The 21816-nt window shown below is 57.4% G+C and overlaps 1 protein-coding gene across 1 annotated transcript; it reads right to left on the bottom strand.

Annotated features, from left to right (window-relative positions):
• Positions 1 to 1704: 1704 nt before the first annotated feature.
• Positions 1705 to 20264, bottom strand: LOC101590852 (tyrosine-protein kinase ZAP-70). Its single transcript, XM_004633172.2, has 13 exons — positions 20253 to 20264; positions 11596 to 12006; positions 11323 to 11483; positions 5144 to 5282; positions 4992 to 5070; positions 4868 to 4914; positions 4692 to 4743; positions 4201 to 4393; positions 3749 to 3955; positions 2918 to 3110; positions 2688 to 2828; positions 2487 to 2599; positions 1705 to 1847 (listed from the first exon to the last, which is right to left on the bottom strand). Exons 2-13 carry the CDS (start codon positions 11995 to 11997, stop codon positions 1724 to 1726), a joined length of 1851 nt encoding a protein of 616 aa, XP_004633229.2. The 5' UTR covers positions 11998 to 12006; positions 20253 to 20264; the 3' UTR covers positions 1705 to 1723.
• Between the last annotated feature and the right edge of the window lie 1552 nt (positions 20265 to 21816).

Genomic DNA, 21816 nt, shown 5'->3' with positions numbered 1-21816 from the left:
GGTAGGATGCCTTCCCGCAGAGGGGGCAGGAAAGGAAGCAAAAAATAGCATGGGAGTCTGGGTACTTGGAGCTGCTTAGGGTGAAAGAAAAGCCTGCGGCGTGAACGCTTAGCAGCGGCCAAGACCCAGCCGGGGAGGTGGCTCAGTTGGAATAAGCGCTTCCTGAGTTCGATCCCTGGTTCCGGAAAGAAAAAAAAAAAAAAAAGACTGTAGAGTCGGGAGATTCGGTGAGCAGCCGGCTGGCCTGGGCTTTGCAGCAGCGCCACCTCATGGCCGTGTGGTGGAACTGCACCGTGTTTCCCTGGTCCATTGTGCAGCCCAGCGAAGCCCCTGGGTTCCCGGTGAAATATTGAATGATAATTAACATAAAAGAAGTGAAGTTGTATTTACCCTCCGGTATAGTTTATGCAATAACATAAATCATCATCCTGTTATAAGTGAACTTTAATAAAACCGAGCTACCTGCAAACAGGAATTCAGAAAGCCACTGAAGCACACCGCTGCTGTGTCTTTCCTTCATTTATTAGTCTTAAGGCAAATAATTAAAAAAACAATGTTTGCATTTAACATTTAGGCACTAGTATATTACATTTTAATCACGCAAAACTGCCAAGAGGTCGCACACAGTGACAGACTTGGTGCAGTCCGAGTTCCATGTCTTTATCTTTGCAATTAGCTGTGCTTTGTCGTCTGTGACCCAGCAGCCAGGCCTGGCAGGGGTCACAGGCCCTCCAACACCGCGAGCATCCCAGACACCCCACGCACAGGATAAGTCACTGTGTCCCTGCCCTAGTCGGCTTCCACGGAGAACACAAGGGTCATTGAAAGAAAAGTAGCAAAATGTGCTAAATTGATTGACATTTAAATCACTAAAACCCAATAGTAGATGGCGAGGCCTGCGCCGGGCTGGCCTCCTAGCGTCACACCGTGTTCACATGTCCCCAAGGTGCAGAACCCCTCTCTGTGCCTCGGACTCTGTGGCCCCCACTCCACTCCCTGTGGTCCCACAAAACAGCTCCACATCACAAATACGAAGGAGCTGACCAAGGCTCGCCTCTCATTGGCTGCTGTGGGTCACATGCTGTCCCAGACAGGCTCGGGCCAATGAGAACAAGGACTGGTGAAGCACTGGGGTGGAGCCTGTCCCCCTTGGGAGAGGGCAGCTCAGAAAAGCAGTGCAGGGTCCTGGCCGCCTTTCAGTCCTCTTCGGTGTCCTGTGTTCCAACAATCCAATTTCCCACGTGGGGAAACTGAGGCAGCAAGACGGGGACTGTTGTGTGCAGGGCTGAGCTGACCCTTGGAGCAAGTGACAGCGACCACAGCTGTGCCTGAGGCATGCCCAAGGGGAAAGTGGGAGCAGTTGAACAGGCAGGGAAACTGAGGCAGTGCACACAGCCCTTTGCCCCCCCCACACACACACCTGGTGTTTCCCTGTTCTTCCTGAAGATGCTCTCCATGTAGAGAAGGGGAGAAGCTGCTCTGGAGCACCTGGCACTTCCCACCCACCCCTTCCAGTGCCCACCCCAGGGGCATCCGGGTTGGCCTCCTCCCAGAAAGACGAGGAGCCCAGGCAAAAGAGAAGCTGAGTTTATTCTAGCGACTGAAGCCCGGAAGGCCTTGGACCCCAGCCTTACCCTTGGGCCCTACAGCCACAGTCCTGAGGCAGACCCAGGCCTAGAGGACCAAGGTCAGGCTGGGGTCCCAGGCTCCACGGGGCCAGAGGTCAGACGCATGCAGCCTCCGGCCCCTGTGAGCCCTTCGGGGACCCCTCAGCTCTGCTCGCCAGGCTGTAGTAATAGGTGCGCATGCGCTGCTCCACGGTCTGGAAGTCAGGGCGGTCCTCCCACCTGTGGGGTGCAGACCCGACACTGACCACACCCAGCCCCCAGCTTCAGCCTGCAGGGGGCTTTGCATGGGGCTTGGCTGTGGTGGACCTATGGGGTGCCCCAGAAGTGAATGGGCCACTGGGCGGGGAGACTGCTAGGTAATGCAGGTGTTGGGGTGTGCGCCCTGGAATCGTGGTGTTGCTGACGGACAGGGTCCTGGGAGAACGGAGCCCTCAGAGGTTGGAGCAGCAACCACGGAGCCAAGGGGCAAGTGGAGGGTGACACCATCTGTGAGGGAGGGACCGCTGCTGCTGGGATGAGGGTACCGGGGGTCGAGCAGTTGGGTGGGGTTGGATATGTGAGGCCTGCGCATTCGATGCTGGCCTAGCTGGGTACCCAGGTGCGGAGCGCCTGGCTGGAGGGGCCGAGGGATTAGGGACTGAGAACCTTGCATGCCCAAGAAAGAGGTCTCGTGCTGGGTGAGGCCTGTGGGCTCCACATGTTGAGTGGTGGCAGGCGGGGTGGTAGGCCGAGCGTCAGTGAGGCCGTGGACTGGGCACAGACCTCTGCATGGGCTGACACGCGAAAGCCGCAGCGACGCTAATGGCCGGGTGCCAGGCCCAGGCCTGGACCCGGCAGGCTCCCCGCCCCAGCACTCACTTGTAGATCCAGCAGTCGCTCATGAGCGCATACATCTCGGGTGGGCACTCGGCCGGGCACTCCATCCGCTTGCCCTGCTTGATGAACTCCAGCACCTCAGGGCCCTTCATCTTCTACTGACCAGGACCAGGCAGTGTGAGTGACAGCACCTCCTGTTCCCCCACCCCGCTCACCTGTCCCAGATTGTCCCCGCCTGCCTGCCTTGTAAGGCTTCTGGCCATAGGAGAAGGCCTCCCACATGGTGACCCCGTAGCTCCACACGTCGCTGCGGCTGGAGAACTTGCGGAAGTTGATGCACTCGGGTGCGTACCACTTGAGGGGCCACTTCCCTGCGGAGCGGGCCTGGGGCCGGGGAGATGTGGCTAGGACGAGGGGACTCAGGACGCTCTGCCCACCCCACCCCACCCCAGAACCACAGGCAGGGGGCTCACTGTGTAGTAGCTGTCATCAGCACCCAAGGCCTTGGAGAGGCCAAAGTCGCTGATCTTGGCATAGTGCCGGTTGACCAGCAGGACGTTTCTGGCTGCCAGGTCGCGGTGCACGAAGTTCTTTTCCTCCAGGTACTTCATGCCCATGGACACCTGGTGCAGGAGCTCGGCCACGTTGCTCACGGGGATCTCCTCCCTGGGGAGGAGACGGGTCAGGGGGATAGACAGCCCTGCTCCCGGGGCCTGCCAAGCATGGCGAGGCCGTCCAGGGTTGGAAGCAGGGCCAGGCACTTGCAGCGAAGGCGTGCGTGCCCAGGAGCATGTACCATCCCCAGCAGCAGCCTGCAGAGTGTGCAAGCAGGGCACACACAAACACGGATGGAACGGCACATATTTCTGCCCTGGGCCAGGGAGCACACGCCGTAGCTTCTGCCAGCCCATGCCCTCTGTCACATACTCTGGTGGTTTTGTTTCATGTTGAACCCTTCAAAAATATAAAACCATGGATACAAAAGCAAGCGGGGCTGCTGTTCGCTGCCCCCGTGTTAGGTCACAGAGGCAACAGTGAGCAACTTCCCATGGGCGTGAACTTGGCCTGGAGAATTCAGGCAGGGTGGTGGGGCTCCCCGCTACGAAGCTCTTCCAGCTGGGCCAGATGTGCTGGAAGCATTTTATGGGTGTAAATGCACAGGAGCCGCTGGGCTGAACCTTGTGACACCCCAAGGGGCCCTCAGGGACACAGGAGGGTGGCAGCTGCACTCCAGCAGGGGTGCAGGGTCAGAGCCAAGGTGCTGGGGGTTTTGAGCAAGCCCCACCCCCTGCCCCAGGCCTCACTTCTTTCCAACCAGGAACTTGTGCAGCGGCCCGCCACCTGCCATCTCCATGACCAGCATAAGCGCCTCGGCCTGGCACACGCCTATCAGCCGCACGATGTAGGGGTTGTCCAGCTGGTGCATGATCTGCGCCTCCCGCATCATCTCATCCTTGTCCGCCTTCTCCGTGCTCTGCTTCAGCACCTTGATGGCCACATCGATCTGCTTCCTACCCAGAGGTGGGTGTGAGCCAAGGCCTGGGCCCCCACTGAGGACGGCTTCCCGTGCCCAGGCCCCAGAGAGCCCAGCCGACGCCCCCTGCCTGTCTTCGCACTGGGCTGGCCAGGCCTCTGCCGTAGCTGCTCAGCCACCCAAGCACCCCAGCACAGGCCTGCATCTTCTCACCCCCTCTCCTGTGTTCCCAGCTTCCCAGGGCCCCCTCTGGCACAGCCTGCCCCACCCAGGTGGTCCTACTTGCGCATGCGGTAGACGCCCTGGCGCACTGAGCCGAAATTGCCGCAGCCAAGTTCAATGTCAGCCACAAGCAGGTTCTCACGCTTCAGGAAGAGCTTCTTGTCCTTGAGCTCTTCGGGGTCACTGTAGGGGCTCTCGTACACACTTGTGTCCATGGGCATCGGCCGTGGCTCGTCTGCAGGTGCCAGGCGCGCTGGGCACACAGGCAGTGTGAACACCGGGGCAGGGGTGGGAAGGAGCATCTCACAAGAGTGCTCACAGCGGGTGTGGCCAGGTACGGCCAGTATGTGCAGGTGTGTAGCTCCCAGGTGTCCGGCCACAGCAGCACAAGCCAGTGCACAAGTGCAGGCAGGACGGCAGGAGCACACATGTACACAGGGTCAGCTGCGCAGCCCCTGCAGGCTGGCCTCATCCTCCCACTGAGCTCCACAGGGCTGGGGACCCACGCCCAGCTAAGCATAAGGCCCCCCACTTTTATCTGACTTGCTCACCTGGTTCTGGGGTGTATCCATCAGAGTTGAGAGTGTCCACCCGTCTCTGGGCCTAAAGATCACAGGATCAAAACAGTGAGTAGGGCCAGCAAGGACTCCTAGTGACATGCAGGGGACCCCCTTCCTCTCCAGGGTCAGCCCAGCCCCAACCCCCACATTGAGAAGCCCTGACTCACATGGGTGAACGTGGATGGATGGGCAGGAAGTGTGGGAGCAATGGTCTCTGAGGAAGCAGAGGGGACAGTGAGGGCTGCGGTCCCTGGACCCTCCCCCCACCCCCAGGCATGACGCCGTGCTCACCCTCCGCGCTGGTATTGGGGCAGACCTCCTTCAGGCAGTAGATGAGTCCATCAGCCTTCAGCTTCAGGTATTCCACCAGCTGCAGGGAGCGGGCATCAGGCAGGGGCCCAGGTACCTGTGCCCACATCCCCCAGAACGGTGAATGGCTCTACCTGCCACAGGGTGTCGAACTTGGTGCCCTCGGGGATGCAGTACTTGCCCGCCTTGTCCTGGCTAATGAGGTAGTGATACACGGTCTTCCCATAGATCAGGGACAGCGCATAGGTGCCCTGCTCTTTCCGGGGCCTCAGCCTGCAGGGTGAAGAGGCCGTCACCTCTACAGCCACCTGAGGTCCTTCCACCCCTCAGTGTCCCCAGATGCACACTTTATGAACTCCAGGGGGACCAGAGAAGCCCAGGTCAGATGTCACCCAACTGCCACTCCTGGTGATGTCATTTCCTGGTGACAGGCCATTGGGGAGTAGAGGGGGCAATGGCCACTGTCCATAGGCAGACACGTGGCCCTTGAGGAAACACTGACTGCCCACGCTGGTCACGTAGCTACCCACACCACCTGCTCAGCCATAGGCTCCAGGGGTCCACCTGGTCCCCCGTGGCTGAACACATGGCTGCCCATGGCCAGACACTTGGCATCCACTGGGGGACACGCAGTCACCCACAGGGGACAGCTCGCCATGCGCGAGGCCATCTCCAGCAAGCACAGGGGACTCTGGTCTTCAGCAGACAGACTCAATCATCTTCCTGGGCACAGAAAACCACTTCCACATTGGCCCACCTGGGGACCCCAACTGTGACTTCTTTCTGGGTCCCCTTATGCAAGTCACGGCAAGTCACCTCTGCACAGTACAGACTGGTTAGGGGAGATGCAGCCCTCCACTGCCCTCTGCTGGACATACATCAAATAACTCCTCAAACCTTCTGCATCTGTGATGGGAACTGCTGGCCTCACAGACCATGCAGGAAGGTCTGTCCACCCGCTGCCCTCACGCACATTCACGCATGCACACGCACACCCCTGCACACACACCCAGGCCAAGTGACAACCAGACGAAACCACCAAGGTCGCCCACCAAGCAGGGTGGCTGGGTCTCTGGCACCTGCTCAAGAGCTCCAGGGAGTGGTGCAGATTCCCAGGGGAAGGTGGTCAGCTGTCCTAGGGCCTCAGAGATATAGAAGGTGCAGGCTCTGGCCGGGGCCTATGCTGAGGGACAGTGAGCTTGCTACTGTGCTGCCCACTTGTCCCCAGGGCATGGACCCCAGAGTCACTCAGCCAGGGTGTGGGCACCACTGGTGCAGCTCGGTCATGGATAGATATTTACGAGCACACAGGCAGGGACATAGTGAATAAGACAGGGAAGTCCGGGCTGGGGAGATAGCTCGGTGGTCTAAGCGCCTGCCGGCAAGTACAAGGACCCAATTTTGATCCCCAATACTATATGCTGTTCCTGCCCTGAAACTGGGCACAGTGGTATACAACTGTAATCCCAGCCCTGGGGAGGCTGAGATAGGAGGATCACTATGGATTTGAGCTGCATAGTGAGACCCTGTACCAAATAAATAAATAAACATTTAAAAAAAAAGAGAGAAGTCCATCTTGCTAGCAGGCCCTTCCTTAGGACAAAGGAACAAGGTACCTTCGCCTACACCACTCAGCTCTGCAAAGAGGCAGCTGTGAGTGCCCCTCCCACCCCCAAACAACCCTGACAACAGCGCAGGGACATGCAACAAAGCCCCTGGGCAGACCTGAACCACTACAGGGACACATGGAAAGACAGACACCCCAGGGGGTGGGGGGCAGCAAGAGGGCCTCACAATGCTCAACTGCCCAGGTTGGCAACTTGCGACCCTCCTGCCTCAGCCTCCCAGCGCCCTGGGTTTAGAGGTGTGTATCACCACACCACCCTCAGCCATAACCTTAAGTTTTAAACAGACATCAGAAACTCCATGCTGAACCACTCACCATCAAACATGTACGGACCATACAGGCAGGGAGAAGCCCCCACTGAACTAGGCAGCTCTCGCTGCCCATAATGGCGTCTGTATTTCACTATCTGTCAAGTCAGTGTTCAACCATGTGAGTGGTTTTGGCGCAGCACAACACAGAGGCTTGGTTGCCATGGAGCCCTGGCTAAGCTCTGTTTTCCTGGCAAGCCTGTGCCCGCTTATGGAAATGGATCTGTATGAGCCGGCTAGTTAGAGGGCCCACACAGGGAAACAGCCCCCGGCCTGCCCTCTGCAGACTCATGAGTGAAGCCGTGCTGGACTGTCCAGCCCGAGTACCCTCCCAGCGGGCTGGAGCCACATGAGCAAGCTCACAGAGCCAGCAGAAGAACCAACCTGCTAAACAGTCCAGACTGCCAAGAGAGAACCCACGGCTATTAAAGCCCCTTACTCGTGAGCTGTGTGTTAGGGTAGCCTGTAATGCAGCGAATGTTCGCTATACACTCTCTCCGGAAAGGGACACATTGGAAGCAGCAGCCACCAACTCGTGGGTAAATTCCCAGGCTGAGACATCAGTTTTGTGACCACTTCAATGCCACAATTTCTACTTTACAAAAGAACTATCAGACGCAGTTCTGCCTTTGTGTTTGAACCTGCCCATTAACTAGAGGTGGAGGCTAAGAAATTAGCATGAGTCTGGGCTCTTAAATAATATGGAGATGCTAACTGGGGCAGGCAGCGCTCAGGTGGAATCCCAGTAGGGAAGCTGAGGCAGGAGGACTGCAAACTCAAACCCTGCGGGCTACTAAGTAGCTCAGCAAGACCCCACTCAGAAAAATAAAGAATAAAAAGAACTGGCAGATGGGGGATGGTGGTGCCTGCCTGTAATCCGAGCTCTTGGGAAGCTGAACAAAGGGGGATCACTATGAGTCTAATCTACATAGTGAGACCCTGTAGGCCCTGTACTAAAAATACAAAAAAAAACCTGGGGCTATAGCTCAGTGTGAAGGCCCTGGGTTCAATCCCCAGTGCCACAAATAGATAAGGGTGATGATAATGATGATGAGGGAGGAAAAGAAGAGAAAGAGAAAGAATAAGAGGAAACAGCTAGTATTTATTAGACCATGGTTCTAAATTCCGACATATTTGTCACTCAGTTTTCTCAGCACTTCACACGAGGCAGACACTCTTATTACCCCTGCGCTGAACACTCAGCAGAGAGACCCTATCTCTTTCCTAAACTGCACAGCTGCTAAGAGGGAGGGCCAGGATCCAGACCCGCTTCTGACCCCCCTGGGAAGGACTACCTGGACTGACACACATGTCACGTCCAGCAAGCTTGTTATCCTCTCGGTGCCCCGTAGCCTCACGGTAGACTGAGAAACTTGCACTAAAGCAGAAGTTCTGAACCTGAAAAGGGCTCCACGGAGGAGACTCAGGACCAGGCACCATCTTGCTGTGTCTGCAAAGCCTTCTGGGTAAATGTGCTGCCCGCCAGAGGCTGTGTGCGGGGGGCAGCACACCCCAGCTGTAACGCCATTGGGAAGGGGAGCTGGGGGCGGCGGGGGCTTGGCAGCACCTTTGGGTGGTGCAGCGCTTCCTGTTTCTTCTCCCACCCACGAGGTGAGCAGCTCATCTCCACCACAATGAGCAGCCCTGCCCAGCCGAAGACCGCAGACCCCAAGGACGGTGGACCAGCACCTCCAGAAGGCAACTTCCTGTTGTACATTTATTTATCGCTGCCATTCGTTATAGTAGGGGAAAGCAGACATGAGGGACCACAGAAGAGCTGGGCATCACCAGGATTCCCAAAGGGCTCTGTGGTGCAGGTGGGGTGTGCATGTGACATCATGCCACCCGGCTCAGGGACATCATAGTGAGCATCGCCCTGGGTGCAGCATCTGGACAAAGGAGGGCCACATCTGGAGCAGCCATTCCATGCCCCAGAACGCCATCAGCAGCTGGACGCCCTACCCACAAGGGCAAAAGCAAAGAAAGCCAGCCCAGTGCCATACCTGGAATGCTCCAGGCCTAACTGAGCCTCTTGGTGCAAATGGCAGCAAACGCCTCTCCCTCCAGCAACGCCCTTCCCCACAGCGCACTAGAACTTGCTTTCCCGGGCTCTTCTTGGGAACCCTAGGCCTCGCTGTGTGAGGGGGGCCCCCAGGCCGGCCTGCCAGCCACACTGTGATGGCTCAGCAGCCCGCTCACTGCACCTCCCAGGTAACACTGGAGCTCAGCCATCCCAAACTGTCCAGTCCCCGCCCTGCTCAGTCAAACTAAATTGATCACTCAGCTCACAAAAGCATGAGATACGACGGACTGTGCCATCCTGAGCCAGTGAGCAAGTCCCAGGGCAGTTACACAGCAAAAACGGACAGCAGAGTCCAGGGAGGGCTGCTCTTCTGGGAGACTTCCAGGCCTCGCGTGGGTGGGGCTCAGGGCCTCAGTGCCTCCAGCAGGAATCGTTCAGCCAGGACTCGGAACAATGCGCACCCAGGCAGCGAGGCCCTGGGAATCGATCCCCTCGGACCTCTTAGGGAAACCCAGGGACCAAATGACCTCAGCTGACCTCAGGGTAACATCTGTACACAGAAGAGCTGCATCCAAACCAGACAGCAGCAACCCCACAGGCTTTCAGCCACCCTGGCAGTGTTCAGAAACACTTTGGAGATGCCTTGACCCAAACAAGTCACAATCAGCCACTCAGCCTCAGCACTTCCGGGACACAGACATGCCATCAGCCACGTGCAACCAGCACAATCTTCATAGTACTTTGCACACACACTGGACGTGCACTGTTGCCTGAGCCCGGAGGCTGGTCCTTGGGGTAAGACAGGCAGACAGACCCAAGCAAGTCACACTGCCCAAACCAGGTGACTGTGGGGAAGGGACAACGCAGGGAGAAGAACCAGGCGGCCATTTCTGAACGACTCTAACCTCACCTGTGACAAAACCAAACCGCAGTCCCCTCTCTGGGGACTCTCTCACCTCCCCCACCCTGACCTCTCCTTATTTCTACAACTTTCCAAATAAATGCCTGTAAGGATTGATATGTTGTGTCAACTTGAGAAGTTCTAAGAGTAACTAAGTGACTCAGCAGGGGGCCAGGGTCCTTACTCCCTAAACATCCTGTGCTTGTGCAAGAGGAGAGCAGGGGGAAGGTGTGACGCCGGCTCACCATTAAGGCAGGGAAAGGCTTGCCCCCTCCTCCACTTTTGCTCTCGCTGCTTTTGCTGTCTTCTGCTGACTCGAATCCTTCTCCTGTTCCACACCACCCAGCCTTGGAGGCAGCTGATTAGGGACTGAAAGGAGCTTAATAAACCCTTCCTTCTTTATCACTGGGTGTCGCGTATTTTGTCTCAGCAAGAGGAGAAAAGTAACACAAAGCCTCTCTCCTTATTTCTCGAACTTTCCAAATAAATGCCTGCCTCCTGGCCTTTGGGTAGTGCCCTCCTCCAAGGCAAGTGCAAGGTCCTTCCCGTCTTCAGCTTTGCAGTGCTGGGAACAGCACACCGTGGAGGCACAAGCTCAAGACTACCAAGTCCGAATGCAGCCCTGGGGCCCTGTCTAGTTCCTCTCTGGGGAAGGCGTCCCCAGCCACCTGGCCTGACACTGTGACCCCCCCCCCCCCCACACACACACACAGCACACAGCACCCCCTGGTACGATTGGGATGGTACTAGCTAGTCTTTTTTTTATTTTTATTTTTTTATTTATTTATTTGTGTGTGTATGTGTGTGTGTGTGTGTGTGTGTGTGTGGCCAGCTCAGCACACCAGGGGGCGGGGCAGGCTGGCATGTGGTGCTGGGGGATTGAACCGCGGTCCCTGTGCTTTGCTAAGCTTGTTCTAAGTAGGTGCTTTAGACCACTGAGCCATCTCACCAGCCCCACTAGCTAGTCTTTGTCTTCTATCTGCCCCACAAAGACAGGCACTAGTTTCAGGTTCGAAGCCAGGTCACAACACCTGGTAAGTGTTCTGTAAACACTGGTCACACAGAGAGGAAACCGAGCCGGCAGAAGTTCGGCCACAGGAAGCCCACAGCCAGTAGGTGATAGAAGGTGGACACTTCCTCCCCCAGCCCACCCCACCCCCGCTGCAGGGGATTCAGCCCTGGCTTCCCTCACACTCATTGCTACAGTCCTTTATAGATGTTCCTGGCGGTGCTCTCCTGTAATGCCAGCACTCTGGGAGGCTGAGGCAGGAAGATCAAAAGTTCTTGCCCAGACCAGGCAACTCAGCAACTTAGACTTTGTCTCCAAAGGAAAAAGAAAGAAAAGGGTGGGGGTCATGGAGATCGCCTTAGCACACCAGCACTGCCCGGCCCCGTGCACGTGTGCACATGGGCACTACGGCCCGCACACCACCACCCCGCTCCCGGCCACGTACAGGAACTTGCCGTCGGTCTGCGCACCCGAGTAGAGCTTGCGCTCGGCTTCTTCTCGCGTGAGGCTGCTGTGGAACCAGGGCATCCGCTCGTGCGCGGTGGTGGCGATGAGCTTCTCCACCTGCGGCGCCTGGCTCAGGATGGCCTGCTCCAGGGCTTCGCCCTGGGGAGGAGGCCGAGGGGCGCTGGAGGGGTGGCCAGGGGCGGCCCGGGGGCTCCGTTCCTGGCCCTCACCGGGCCCCAGCCTCGGCCCCCTGGGGTGTCGCCGCGCTCACCTCCAGCTTCCAGGTCTGGCGCACGTAGTCGCGCACCATGGCGTCGCGCAGGCTGTCGAAGACGCCGGGCTGCGGCTCGAGCCCGGCCGGCCGGTTGCACGGGCGGCGCAGGGCACAGGGCAGCCCGTCGGCGTCGCGCGAGTAGAACTCGCAGAGCTCGGCGGGGCCGCAGTGCGCGCGGCCGCCCGCGATGGCGTAGGTGCCGTTGAGCTGGCGCTCGACCGGGAAGTGGTGGAAGCGCACGTCGTGCACCAGGGACAGCACGTAGCCGCCCAGCGAGCGCAGGCACTGGCGCAGCAGGAAGAGCCCGTCGGCCATGCCCGCCAGCTTCAAGTGCTCCTCGGCCTCGGCGCGCGAGATGCTGCCGTAGTAGAAGGGCAGGTGCCCCGCGGGGTCCGGCATGGCGCGTGCCTGTGGGCAGAACAGAGGCGGCATCGGGCGGGGCAGGCCGCCGGGCACGCTCGGGGACCCCCGCTGCCCCACGCACCGGGGCTGTGCGTGCCCGCCACAGCGACGCCGGAGCCCGGCGATGTGGCCCGCCTCAAGCTGAGGGCTGGGACGCGGAAGGCAGACAATGGCCCTGCGCAAGAAACTCAGGGCAAGGGACACAGGAAACAAAGACAGGGACACCCTAGTTATCGCTCGCCAGGGTCAGGATTCCAAAGGAGATGGAGAGGTGTTAAGGGAAGGAAGAGGCCCCCGAGCTAGGACGGCGACCTGCTCTCAAAAGGAAGCATCTGAGCCAAGCGCAGTCTGAGGAGGCAGAGGCAGACTCTCACAGCGAGGGAGCGAAGGCCTGGAGCAGAGGGGGCAGCTTGCGCTTCCTTCCCGACCCTCCACCAACCTCCCCTCAGCCTGGAGGACAGATGGACGCGCAGATAGCGCCATCAGGCAGGTCGTTCACATCACCAAGCCTAGGCTTTGTGGGACGACGGTGATGCCCTCTATCTGAATAGAACTGGCTCCCACAGGGGCCTGCAGTTATCAAAACTCAGAGAGAGGTCACTAAGGCCTGTCCTCTTTGTGTGCGCTGCCCCCCAATCAAAAGAACCCTAAAATGTGAAGCCCTGGTTAACGACCAGCATGGAGAGTGGCTAGGTGCGCTGGGTGCTGGCCATCTTCCTTTACTTTGAAAACCATCCCAGAAGACACTGCTTGATGGGTAGGCAGGTAAGCACCAGATGCAGCTTATTCTTGTTCTTCATACTTGTATTAAAAATTAATAATAATAATAATAATAATAATAATTGGGACAGGTGAGATAGTTCAGCGGACTAACTGCCTGCTTTGGCAAGCACAGGCACCAGGGTTTGATCTCCCGTCCAGCATGCCACGCCCGCCTCTCCCGAGGCACGCTGAGCCCCCCACCTAGTCAGGGCATGGTGGTGCACGCCTGGAATCCCAGCGCTGGGGAGGCTGCAAACAGGAGGATCACTACAAGTCCAAGCTGCGTAGTGAGACCCTGTACCAAATACATAAATGAAATTTAAAAAAAAAAACAAAACTGCACATGCTAAATTAGCAAATGCTAAATCACTGTTCCTATAGGGGACACAGATTTACGTTCCTGTGAAATTCTGGTCACAGTATTTTCATGAAGTACTGAGTGCATAACCATATTTTTTGTTTCTATTTCAACACTTTTTTTTTTCTTTTTCTTTTTTTGAGACAGGGTTTCGCTATGTTGTCTCAGGCTGACCTCAAACTCACAGTCCTCCTGCCTGGGCGTCCCAAGTAGCAGGGATAACAGGCACGTGGCCAGCACACCCAGCTCAAGGAGCTTTATTTAATACAGTGGTCCCTCACTTATCGCAGAGGTTATGATCCAGACAAACCCGCAATAATTTTAGTATTTACATATATTTTAAGGCTTTATAAATCCTTCCCACACTCTTATAAACCTTTCCCACACTTTTAAAAACACTTCTAATGTTAACCATTTTCTAAGCTCATAATCCTAAATAATTTAATTTAATTTTCTGTATTTAGTACAGGGTCTACAGGGTCTCACTACACAGATTGGACCCAGTGATCCTCCTGTTTTCAGCCTCCCAAATGCTGGGATTGCAGGAACATGCCACCACGCCCAGTCACAATCTTGAGCCCCGAAGGCAAAGTCGGCACAACTCACGGGGGATGGAGCCCCAGTCCCCACATCTGCCTGAGCAGGCGCTTTAATCCACTGAGCTATCTGGTCGGCTCTACATAATTTTAACAACATATATATACTGTATGGACCTGTAAAATCCTGCAATATAGCAAAATAGCTGTGATAAATTTAGATTAATATTTTTTTGAAAACCTGAAAAACAGTGAGCCTGCAAAAGTAGCGAAGGACTGCTGTATACACAGTCAGGCCAGAGCTGCAGCTCAGTGGTAGACGCTTACGTTACACAAACAGGGCCCGAGCCACGCTAGAGAGCCGTCTGTGAACACAGACTCTTGGCGCAGACTGCAGCCCGCGGCACTGTAGCTCCTGTGGCATGAGTCCTCTCCTTCCTATACAGAGAATCACCCGACGGCACTTCTGCAAGGTGCTCAGAGCCACTTTAAATCATGAAATCACTAACGAACAGCAGAAATTTGCAAAGCTAACAAAGGCATCAAATAGGCTATGAGAAGGCACTGCTCTACAATGTGCAAAGGGACACCTGGCCGGGCATCGGGGGGACATGTGTGAATGGGTCACCTTAAGGATTTCACATCTCTGTCTGCAAATGACTGAAAACCACCATCTTGGGCCAGGACGGCGACTTCGCTGTAGCCGGTGGGTGCATTCACAGATGGGGATCAGTGGAATAGGGTTGAACATCACATGATAAATGAACCAAAATGGGGGCTGCAGCACCCCGGGGCCACAGGGGGAGAGGCACAGTGCACTCTTCGGGTGTCTGCAGTCTTTCAGATAATATTGATAATACCATGGTCCCCTGGGGGTGATGGGTTCTCTCTCCCCTGCGACGGCAAGCATTCTGGTGTGCCTTAAATTATACAAATGGGGAGGCGGGGAGGAAGCATTTGTGGGTTGAGAAACACGGCTTCCTCCTGCCTGGGTGTTGGGGACAAGCTGAGATGGCATTGGAGAGAGGGGAGGACACTGGAGTGGGGCCAGGAGGACACTGGGGAGGGGCCAGGTGGCTCTAATGCTGCTCTGACCAGGTGGCTTCTGACCCTGTGATGGGGAGGGCCAGGCTGGAGGGGCATCTGGGTGCAGGCAGGTGCCCCAAGGGGTCATCAGGGACTGCATTCATGTTCCCACGTAGAGAAGTGTGTTCTAAGAGTCATTTTTAGCCAGGCGCAGTGGTGCACACCTGTAATCTCAACACTCAGGAAGCTGAGGCAGGAGATCACCAGGAGTTCAAGGCCATCCTGAGCTACATACCGAGACCCTGTCTCAAAAGCAGTAAGGACTCCATGCCATAAGAATGTTTAAAATGAGTCGCAAGGGCTCCTAGGTGTCCACCCTAGAGAAATGACAAATGCATATAGAAACAAGGAACATGGGGGCCGGGGAGATGGCTCAGCGGAATAAGCATTTGCCTGCAAGCACAAGGGCCTGAGTTCAATCCCTGACTCTGCCAAAAAAATAAAATAAAATAAAGATTAGAAACAAGGAACACAGAGAACATTCCCAATCATGACTTCTGTAACAGGGAACAGTAGAAATATTTTTCAGTAGATGAGGAGGGCAGAACAGTACTCCACAATAGAACAGGAGGAATGAAGGTGTCTATGTCCCAAAGCATTCCACTGTGTAAGACGCCAGGCTCTGGCCCCCTTCAAAGCCCAGGGTATGGAGATCAAACCAGGGGTCTCCGGGTAAGTGGGGCTACACAGGGTACAAAACGCAGGAGAGGCTGGGCCTAGCCGGCATCTTGGTTTTTGGTTTTTGAGACGGGGTCTTGCTAATCCACAGTGACCTTGAACTTGCTGTGTAGCCAGGCTGGGTCTCAAACTGGCCACCCTCCTGCCTCAGCCTCCCCAGTGCTGGGGTTACAGGCCTGCAAGATCACTCATAGAATCCACCTGGTGGTGGAGGTGGTGTTTTCTCGGCTGTAATCACTTGTTGAGTCTCAGAATTTTTCACTGAGAAGGTATATAAATTTTATTGCAGAGAAATTGTACTGTTTTTAACTGAGCAGGGAGGGTCTGGGCAGACACACCTCTCTCCAATGAAACAATAATTACTGATGTAGGACAAGTTCCAGAGGGCCGTCTACAGGTGTCCCACTGCCTCGACTCCAACCCCAGCTCTCAGTGCACCCTACACTGCACCCCAGCTGCTGCCCTGTACCTAAATCACCACCTCAACACCAGGTCTCCAGCGAGGGGACACAGCAACTGCACCCTCTGGTTCAGCCTCCCTGACCTCTCTGGTCCTGGGCAATCGGCCCAGCGCTTCCTCCCACTGATTCTCCCTGCGCTGTCTCTGTCCTCCCGCCCCAGCCCGCCCCCCACCCCCCCGGGGTCACCCTGTCTGTAGCTACCCCAGCCCCACACCCAGCTGCCCGCCAGCCGAGATCTCTTGCCTGAGGTCGGCTGTGCTGGCATTACCTCCTTTGATCTCCACCAACAGTTTCTATTAATACACCCGAGATCCAGATCTAACTCTGGAGGCACCTGTGGTTGGCTGAACCCACATTCAGTTTCCACTCAAGCTGAGCTCTGGGGCCCACAAGCCGTTCAGAGAAAGTCTTCCCCACGGGTGTCCACACTCCAGAACCTTCTGTGGTTCCCTCGTGCCCAGCTCCACAGCCCTTGGCCCCAGCTGGCTCTTGTCTGCCTGTCTGGCAGTTCCCGTCCACACTTCCGTCCACAGCGCCCTGTGGGTGGCGCCCACCCATCCATCATCCTTCCCACCACTTCCAGCAGGGGGCATGGGGCCAGGCAGGACCAGAGATGTCCCGGGACCTGGGACTGGCAAGCAGGCAGGCTATGGGACAGGAAGCTGTGGCGGGAAGCTGCCTGCAACATGGTTTGTAGCTCCGCCCCGCGGTGGTCGCAGGTGCAACCTGGGTAGCAGGAAGTGGGTCGTGAAGAAGAAAAGGGAGGCTGAGCCGGTGTCAGCCCTCAGACCCAGGCCCAGCAGGAGGTCACCCTGCCAGTCAGCCCCTCCCATCCTCCCTGGCTCACTGTGGGTGACAGCACCCTCTACCTTCCTGGGCTACCCTCATTAGCACCTCGGGTTGGATCGCAGGAGGCCCAAGGATGGGGCAACAGAAGGGGCCGCCAGGCAGTGTCATGTGTGACCAGACCCTGAGCCTGCATGCTGAGTGAGGGCCTGCACAGGCATGGCCTCCCGGAGCCCCAAGGTCAGGCTTTACCCTAGGCGACTGCAGGGCTTGGGCCGAACCACGACCTGTTCCTCCCCAGCCAGCCCAGAAGCCACAGCTTGAGGTCCTCCTTCAGAGCCACAGCATGGGGATGGCCGCAGGGACAGTGGGGTCAGGGAGAATGATCAGGGACCCTCAGGTATCCTTCCTGGAGACGTGAATGGTGTCTGTCCCAGAGACACACAACACCCCGCACACACTCCACAGGAAAAGGAACTGCAGGGGTATTTGGAAGCGGTGGAGGTAAAAAAGGTCTAATGAGAGAGGCAAGGTCCCTTGCAGCCACCCTCCTGCCTCAGCCTTGCAAGTGGAGGAAGGGCCTGCATAGTCCCTTAAAGATTAAACTGCATGTAAACGGGCCCTGAACACACACTGAGGCCCAGAGCTGCCGTTCACCTGAGACTCCAGAGTCATGCTACAGAGGGGACAAGCTGCTCCCTGGAGGCCTCTGAGTTCTGCTTCAGTCAGCAACAGAGACCCCCCTACCCAAGACACCACAGGGACACAGAGCATGGCCTCCACTCATCCCTGTCCTCTGTCCCAGAGCCCCGTGCCCTCTCCCCCCTCCTGGTCACCCTGGGCCCCAGGTGCCAGGCAGATATTGCAAGTGCCCCTCAGCACAATGGTCCTGGGGTCCCTTACAGGCCACAGCGGTGCCGGATGGAGGCTCCATCCTGACCCTGGGTTGGATGGAATCCTGGGCCTGTGGCCCCCCATAGCCCCGTGCTGTGGTCCCAGGCCAGCAACTAAGCTCACCAACTACAGCCCAAGACAGGGGACCTCAGCACCCAGCCTTCCACGTTGCACCCTGCTCAGCCCAGAGCCTCCAGGGCCCCCACCTGACTCCAGGTGAAGGTCCAAGTACCCACCATGGTCCCCCAGGCCAGGTACTATGTCCCTGCCCCCACTCACTCACCACCCCAGCCCTTTCTGGGGCTGTCACTCAGGTCCCCAGACAGGTGAGGCATGCTGACCTCAGGCCTGTGCACTGCCTGTCCCACTCATCAGGCGTCTTCCCTGGCCCCCACCTGATCCTGTCTGCCTGAATGTCACGCCCTTCCCGAGGCTGTCTCTGCCCTGGAGCTAACACAGTCATAGCCCTCCGTCCCTGGCCCGGCTTCACAGCTCTTCAGCACCTGGCATGTGGCATGGGCATCACTGTGTGGACACAGTGTCCCTGTCCCCTGCCAGAGAGAAGCACAGCAAGGGGGAGACTTTGTATTGTCCCATCCCTGTATCAGCCCCTTGTGTGTCCCCAGTGTGGGGACAGAAGCCACCACACTGGGCACCTACAAACTGCACAGCTGCTGTGGACAGAGACACCACTGAGCATGCTCAGAACCCAGCCTCTCCTTCTTGGCCACCTATAAGTCCCTCAGTTTCCCCTCTACTCTGAAAGGTGCCCAGCCTGGCCAGGCACTTCCTGTGGGTTCCTAAGTCCCTCGTACCCTGTGTCACAGAGCTAATCGTTACAAATGGCTATCTTTTTGACTCCTCTGTCCCTGACCACACTGGGTTTCCCAAGACAGAGCCCAAGGGTACTCGCTTTCCATGCTTCCCTCCAATAAATGTCCACCACCTAGAGCTGGGGTGGTGGCACGTGCCTATAATCCCAGAACTCTGGAAGGCTGAGGCAAGAGAGTTCCACACTCAAGCCCAGACTGGGCAATTTAAGTGACTTAGTGAGACCCCATCTCAAAATGAAAAATAAAGAAGGCTGGAGAGATGGCTGAGTGTAAAAATCCCTGCACTTGGGCATTTTTACTGGGAAGAAGAAGGAGAAGAGAAAAGAGGGGAGGGGAAGGGAACAGAAGGGGAAGGAAAGAGGGACCAAAACCTCTGCCAAATGGACCAGAGCCACAGTTGGGCAGCGGCCTGCATGGACCCTATGGGTGTCCCCCACCCCAGCCTCAGTACCTGGTCAGTGGGAACTGTGTCCCTGTTCCTCAGCCCAGCAGGTGCATGTCACATTGAGCCACATACCCTGCAAGCCACAGTGGCTCGAGGTCCCTTTAGAGAGCAGAATCCACAGCTCTGAGCTGGTCCCCAAGGCCCCCACATCCCCCCAGACCCAGGCTGACCCAGGCGGCCCTGCACTTTGGGCTGCCTCTGCCTGTCAAAGCCTAGAGAGCTGGGCTGCTCAGGGGCCAGGGCGGGTTCCCAGAGCCAGCGGACTCTGTGTCTGCATATGGCCAAACAACGTCCCTCCTCCCCTGGCCCTGAGCCTAAGGTGTAGATATGTACAGACTCTGCAGACTGGCCCTGGGGTTCAGCCCTCACCCCCAGGCTGCCAGGGAGAGCTCAGTGTGGTCCTCCAGGTGTCACCCCTCCCTTCACCCTCATGGGGACCCCTGTGAAGGGAGAACTGGTGATTCAAACAGAGAGGTGCAAGGATCCTGGCCCCAAGTGTGCATGTGAACACTATCCATGCTGCCTGCCTACACGGGGTCCCCCAGGGACATGCCAGTAGGCAAAAGGGAGAAGCCTGAATTTGGCTACCAGACCTTCCTTTGAGGGTGTCCATGAACCTAATTTCTTTTTTTGGTGGTTGTTGTTTATTTTTGTTGAGACAGGGTCTTGCTGTATAATCCAGGCTGACCTTGAACTTACTGTGTAGCCCAGGCTGGCCTTGAACTCTAAGCGACCCTCCTGCCTCAGCCTCCTGAGTGCTGGGATTGCGGGTGTGTCCAGCACGCCCCACTGAGCCCTCACATGCGAGCAATGCCATATTAGGGCCCTACTGCATGCCCACTGCCATGCCCCAGACAAGAGGGTCGAAACTCATCATGTGCAGTCCTGTTCCTTCCCCAAAGCCTTTGATCTGCACTTCACAGAGGCCGCCTGTGGGGCCCTGGGAGGCCAGGCAAGCTGCCCAGGCCACAGTGCAGCTGAGCAGAACTCAGAGCCCAGCTCCTTGTGCCCTGGGCCCCCTCACCTCTGAGGGGCCTGCGGTGCCATAGCCCACCCCAAGCGCCTATGTGAGTCAGCAGCATTTCAGTGCCAGGTTCACCAGCCCAGGGCTGGGGACCTTTGCGTTCTCTTGAGGTCTCTCTCCCTCCCAGCCAAAGGACGCAGCCCTGACTGTGGAACCCGCCATTGCTGTACCACAGATGCCCCTGCTGTTGGCTCCTGTGGGGCAAGCTGCTCCTCACGGCGGCCACAAGCCAGCCCCGCTTCCTTCTCCAGGTGGACTCCACCTGCTGCAGTCCCGCACACTCCAGTCCTCCCGCAGCCTGCAGATTCTGGGTGGCTCTGTCCCTCCCCCCAGATGCAGGCCACCCCACAGACACAGCAGCCAGCATGTCTCATCTGGGCCCAACCTACCTGGGGTCGTGCAGACGGCTCGATGGATGGCAGGGGCCCACACAGTCAGCGTGGCTTCTGGCAGCCAAGGCCCAGCCTGGGAGCCGCGCCGGCCTCCTCCTCACACTCACGCTAAGATGCAGCAGTTCACAGCCCAGAGTACGCGGCCACCCCCACCTGGCGCTCCGGAGTCTCCTGGGGTGGCCAGGGCAGCAGAACACAGGCAGAAGGCTGAGGACAGCCACTCCCCTGGGTGCCCGGCACCTCTGCCACCTGGAGGCCTAGTGTCTTAGGGCTTTCACTGCAGACTGGCGTGCACCTCTTCCTTGATGCAAAGACAGGAAAGAGAGCTGCATTTGAAGTTTGCGTCAATGTCAGAAAGTGCTGTGTTCAAGGAAAATTGCAGGCCCTGAGTTCCGGGGAGGGCAGAGGGCACTTCCGGAGCCACATGGTGTCGCCCAGCGTGCAGTGCAGGGGTGTGAAGGCCAGGATCACAGCATGCCAGGCCTCGGGACTTGGTGCAGGGCCTGGGTCCCGGGTCAGGAGGGCAGGGGACAGAGAGCTGCCCGGGCTGATGGAAACAGGACTGCTGGGCTTTCCCCTGGTGGCTCAGAGGTTGGAGCCTGCCCCTGACTAACACCCCCAGGGGGCTGGCTGACTTATTCCACAGGAAGGAGGCAAGAGGAGCCCACCAAGACTGTCCCACCCTAATGTCCACAGCTTTCTTACTGTGTTCCAAGCACAGGGACAGCAATGGCAGGCTGCCCTTGCCCTCAGAGGGCTCCCAGGCACAGCAGGGGTAAGAGGGGCCCATGGGGAGGGCTGGAGCAGAGCTTGGGCACCTGTGCACCTAGAGTTGCTCCAGTTCTGCCCAGCATGCCAGGAAAGGGTTCCAGGAGGAGACAGCCATATGACCAAGACCTGGAGGTGGCGTACCCCAGCACCCACACAGTCCCACTGGCCTCACCCTGGGTAGCTGCACCTGGGGCCACCTGCTCCCAGCTTACTCCCATCCCTTCACCCGCTCACAGTCTTTCCCCTGATGGGCATAGGGACCGCCATCCCCTCTTCCTCCTTGATCCTGGAACCCTGGGAACTACTCTTCTTGGGGTCCTGCCATACATAGGAGAAAGGGGATCCCCAATCCTTCCAACAGTCCCCCATCCCCCCAAGGTCTTCCTTCTGGCAGCCTGGTCTCTCCTGTGATCTGGCTGCCCGATCCCTGTCTGTCCCCGTCCAGGGCACCCTCTCCAGACTCCAAGCTGGAACTCTTTTCCCCACCTATATGTCCCTAGGACTGTCTGTGTAAGAAGCCCCCCTTTCCCTCGGCAGTCACTGTGAACCCCGGGGTACAGCACAAGGCTCTGCGAGTGCACGCCGGGTACTGTTGGGGGGAGGGGGCGTTGCCAAGCAGACTGAAAAGAGAAACCACAGCGTCAGAGTCAGGTAAACTACAGAAACAATAGTAACACTTCCGCGCTGGGCAGTGTTTCAGAAGAGGGACTGGTCTGAGCATGGATGTCCCCATAGCTTCCAGACTCTGTGACCTCTCACCCAGCAGCCTCTCCACCTTCCTGTCCTAAAG

Source organism: Octodon degus, unplaced genomic scaffold (genome assembly GCF_000260255.1).
Source record: "Octodon degus isolate 3935 unplaced genomic scaffold, OctDeg1.0 scaffold00052, whole genome shotgun sequence".
In the NCBI taxonomy this organism is placed as follows: Eukaryota; Metazoa; Chordata; class Mammalia; order Rodentia; family Octodontidae; genus Octodon; species Octodon degus.
This window is presented reverse-complemented; position numbering and strand designations above follow the sequence as displayed.

Bases quoted from the DNA above. Each gene is read 5' to 3' on its own strand.
- LOC101590852 (XM_004633172.2), bottom strand. From the start codon at position 11,997: ATGCCGGACCCCGCGGGGCACCTGCCCTTCTACTACGGCAGCATCTCG. The intron at 5,071-5,143 runs GTAGAGCCATTC...CGCTCCCTGCAG, and splicing joins AGTTCGACACCCTGTGGCAG to CTGGTGGAATACCTGAAGCT. The intron at 2,829-2,917 runs GTGAGCCCCCTG...CCCCGGCCCCAG, and splicing joins CTGATGACAGCTACTACACA to GCCCGCTCCGCAGGGAAGTG.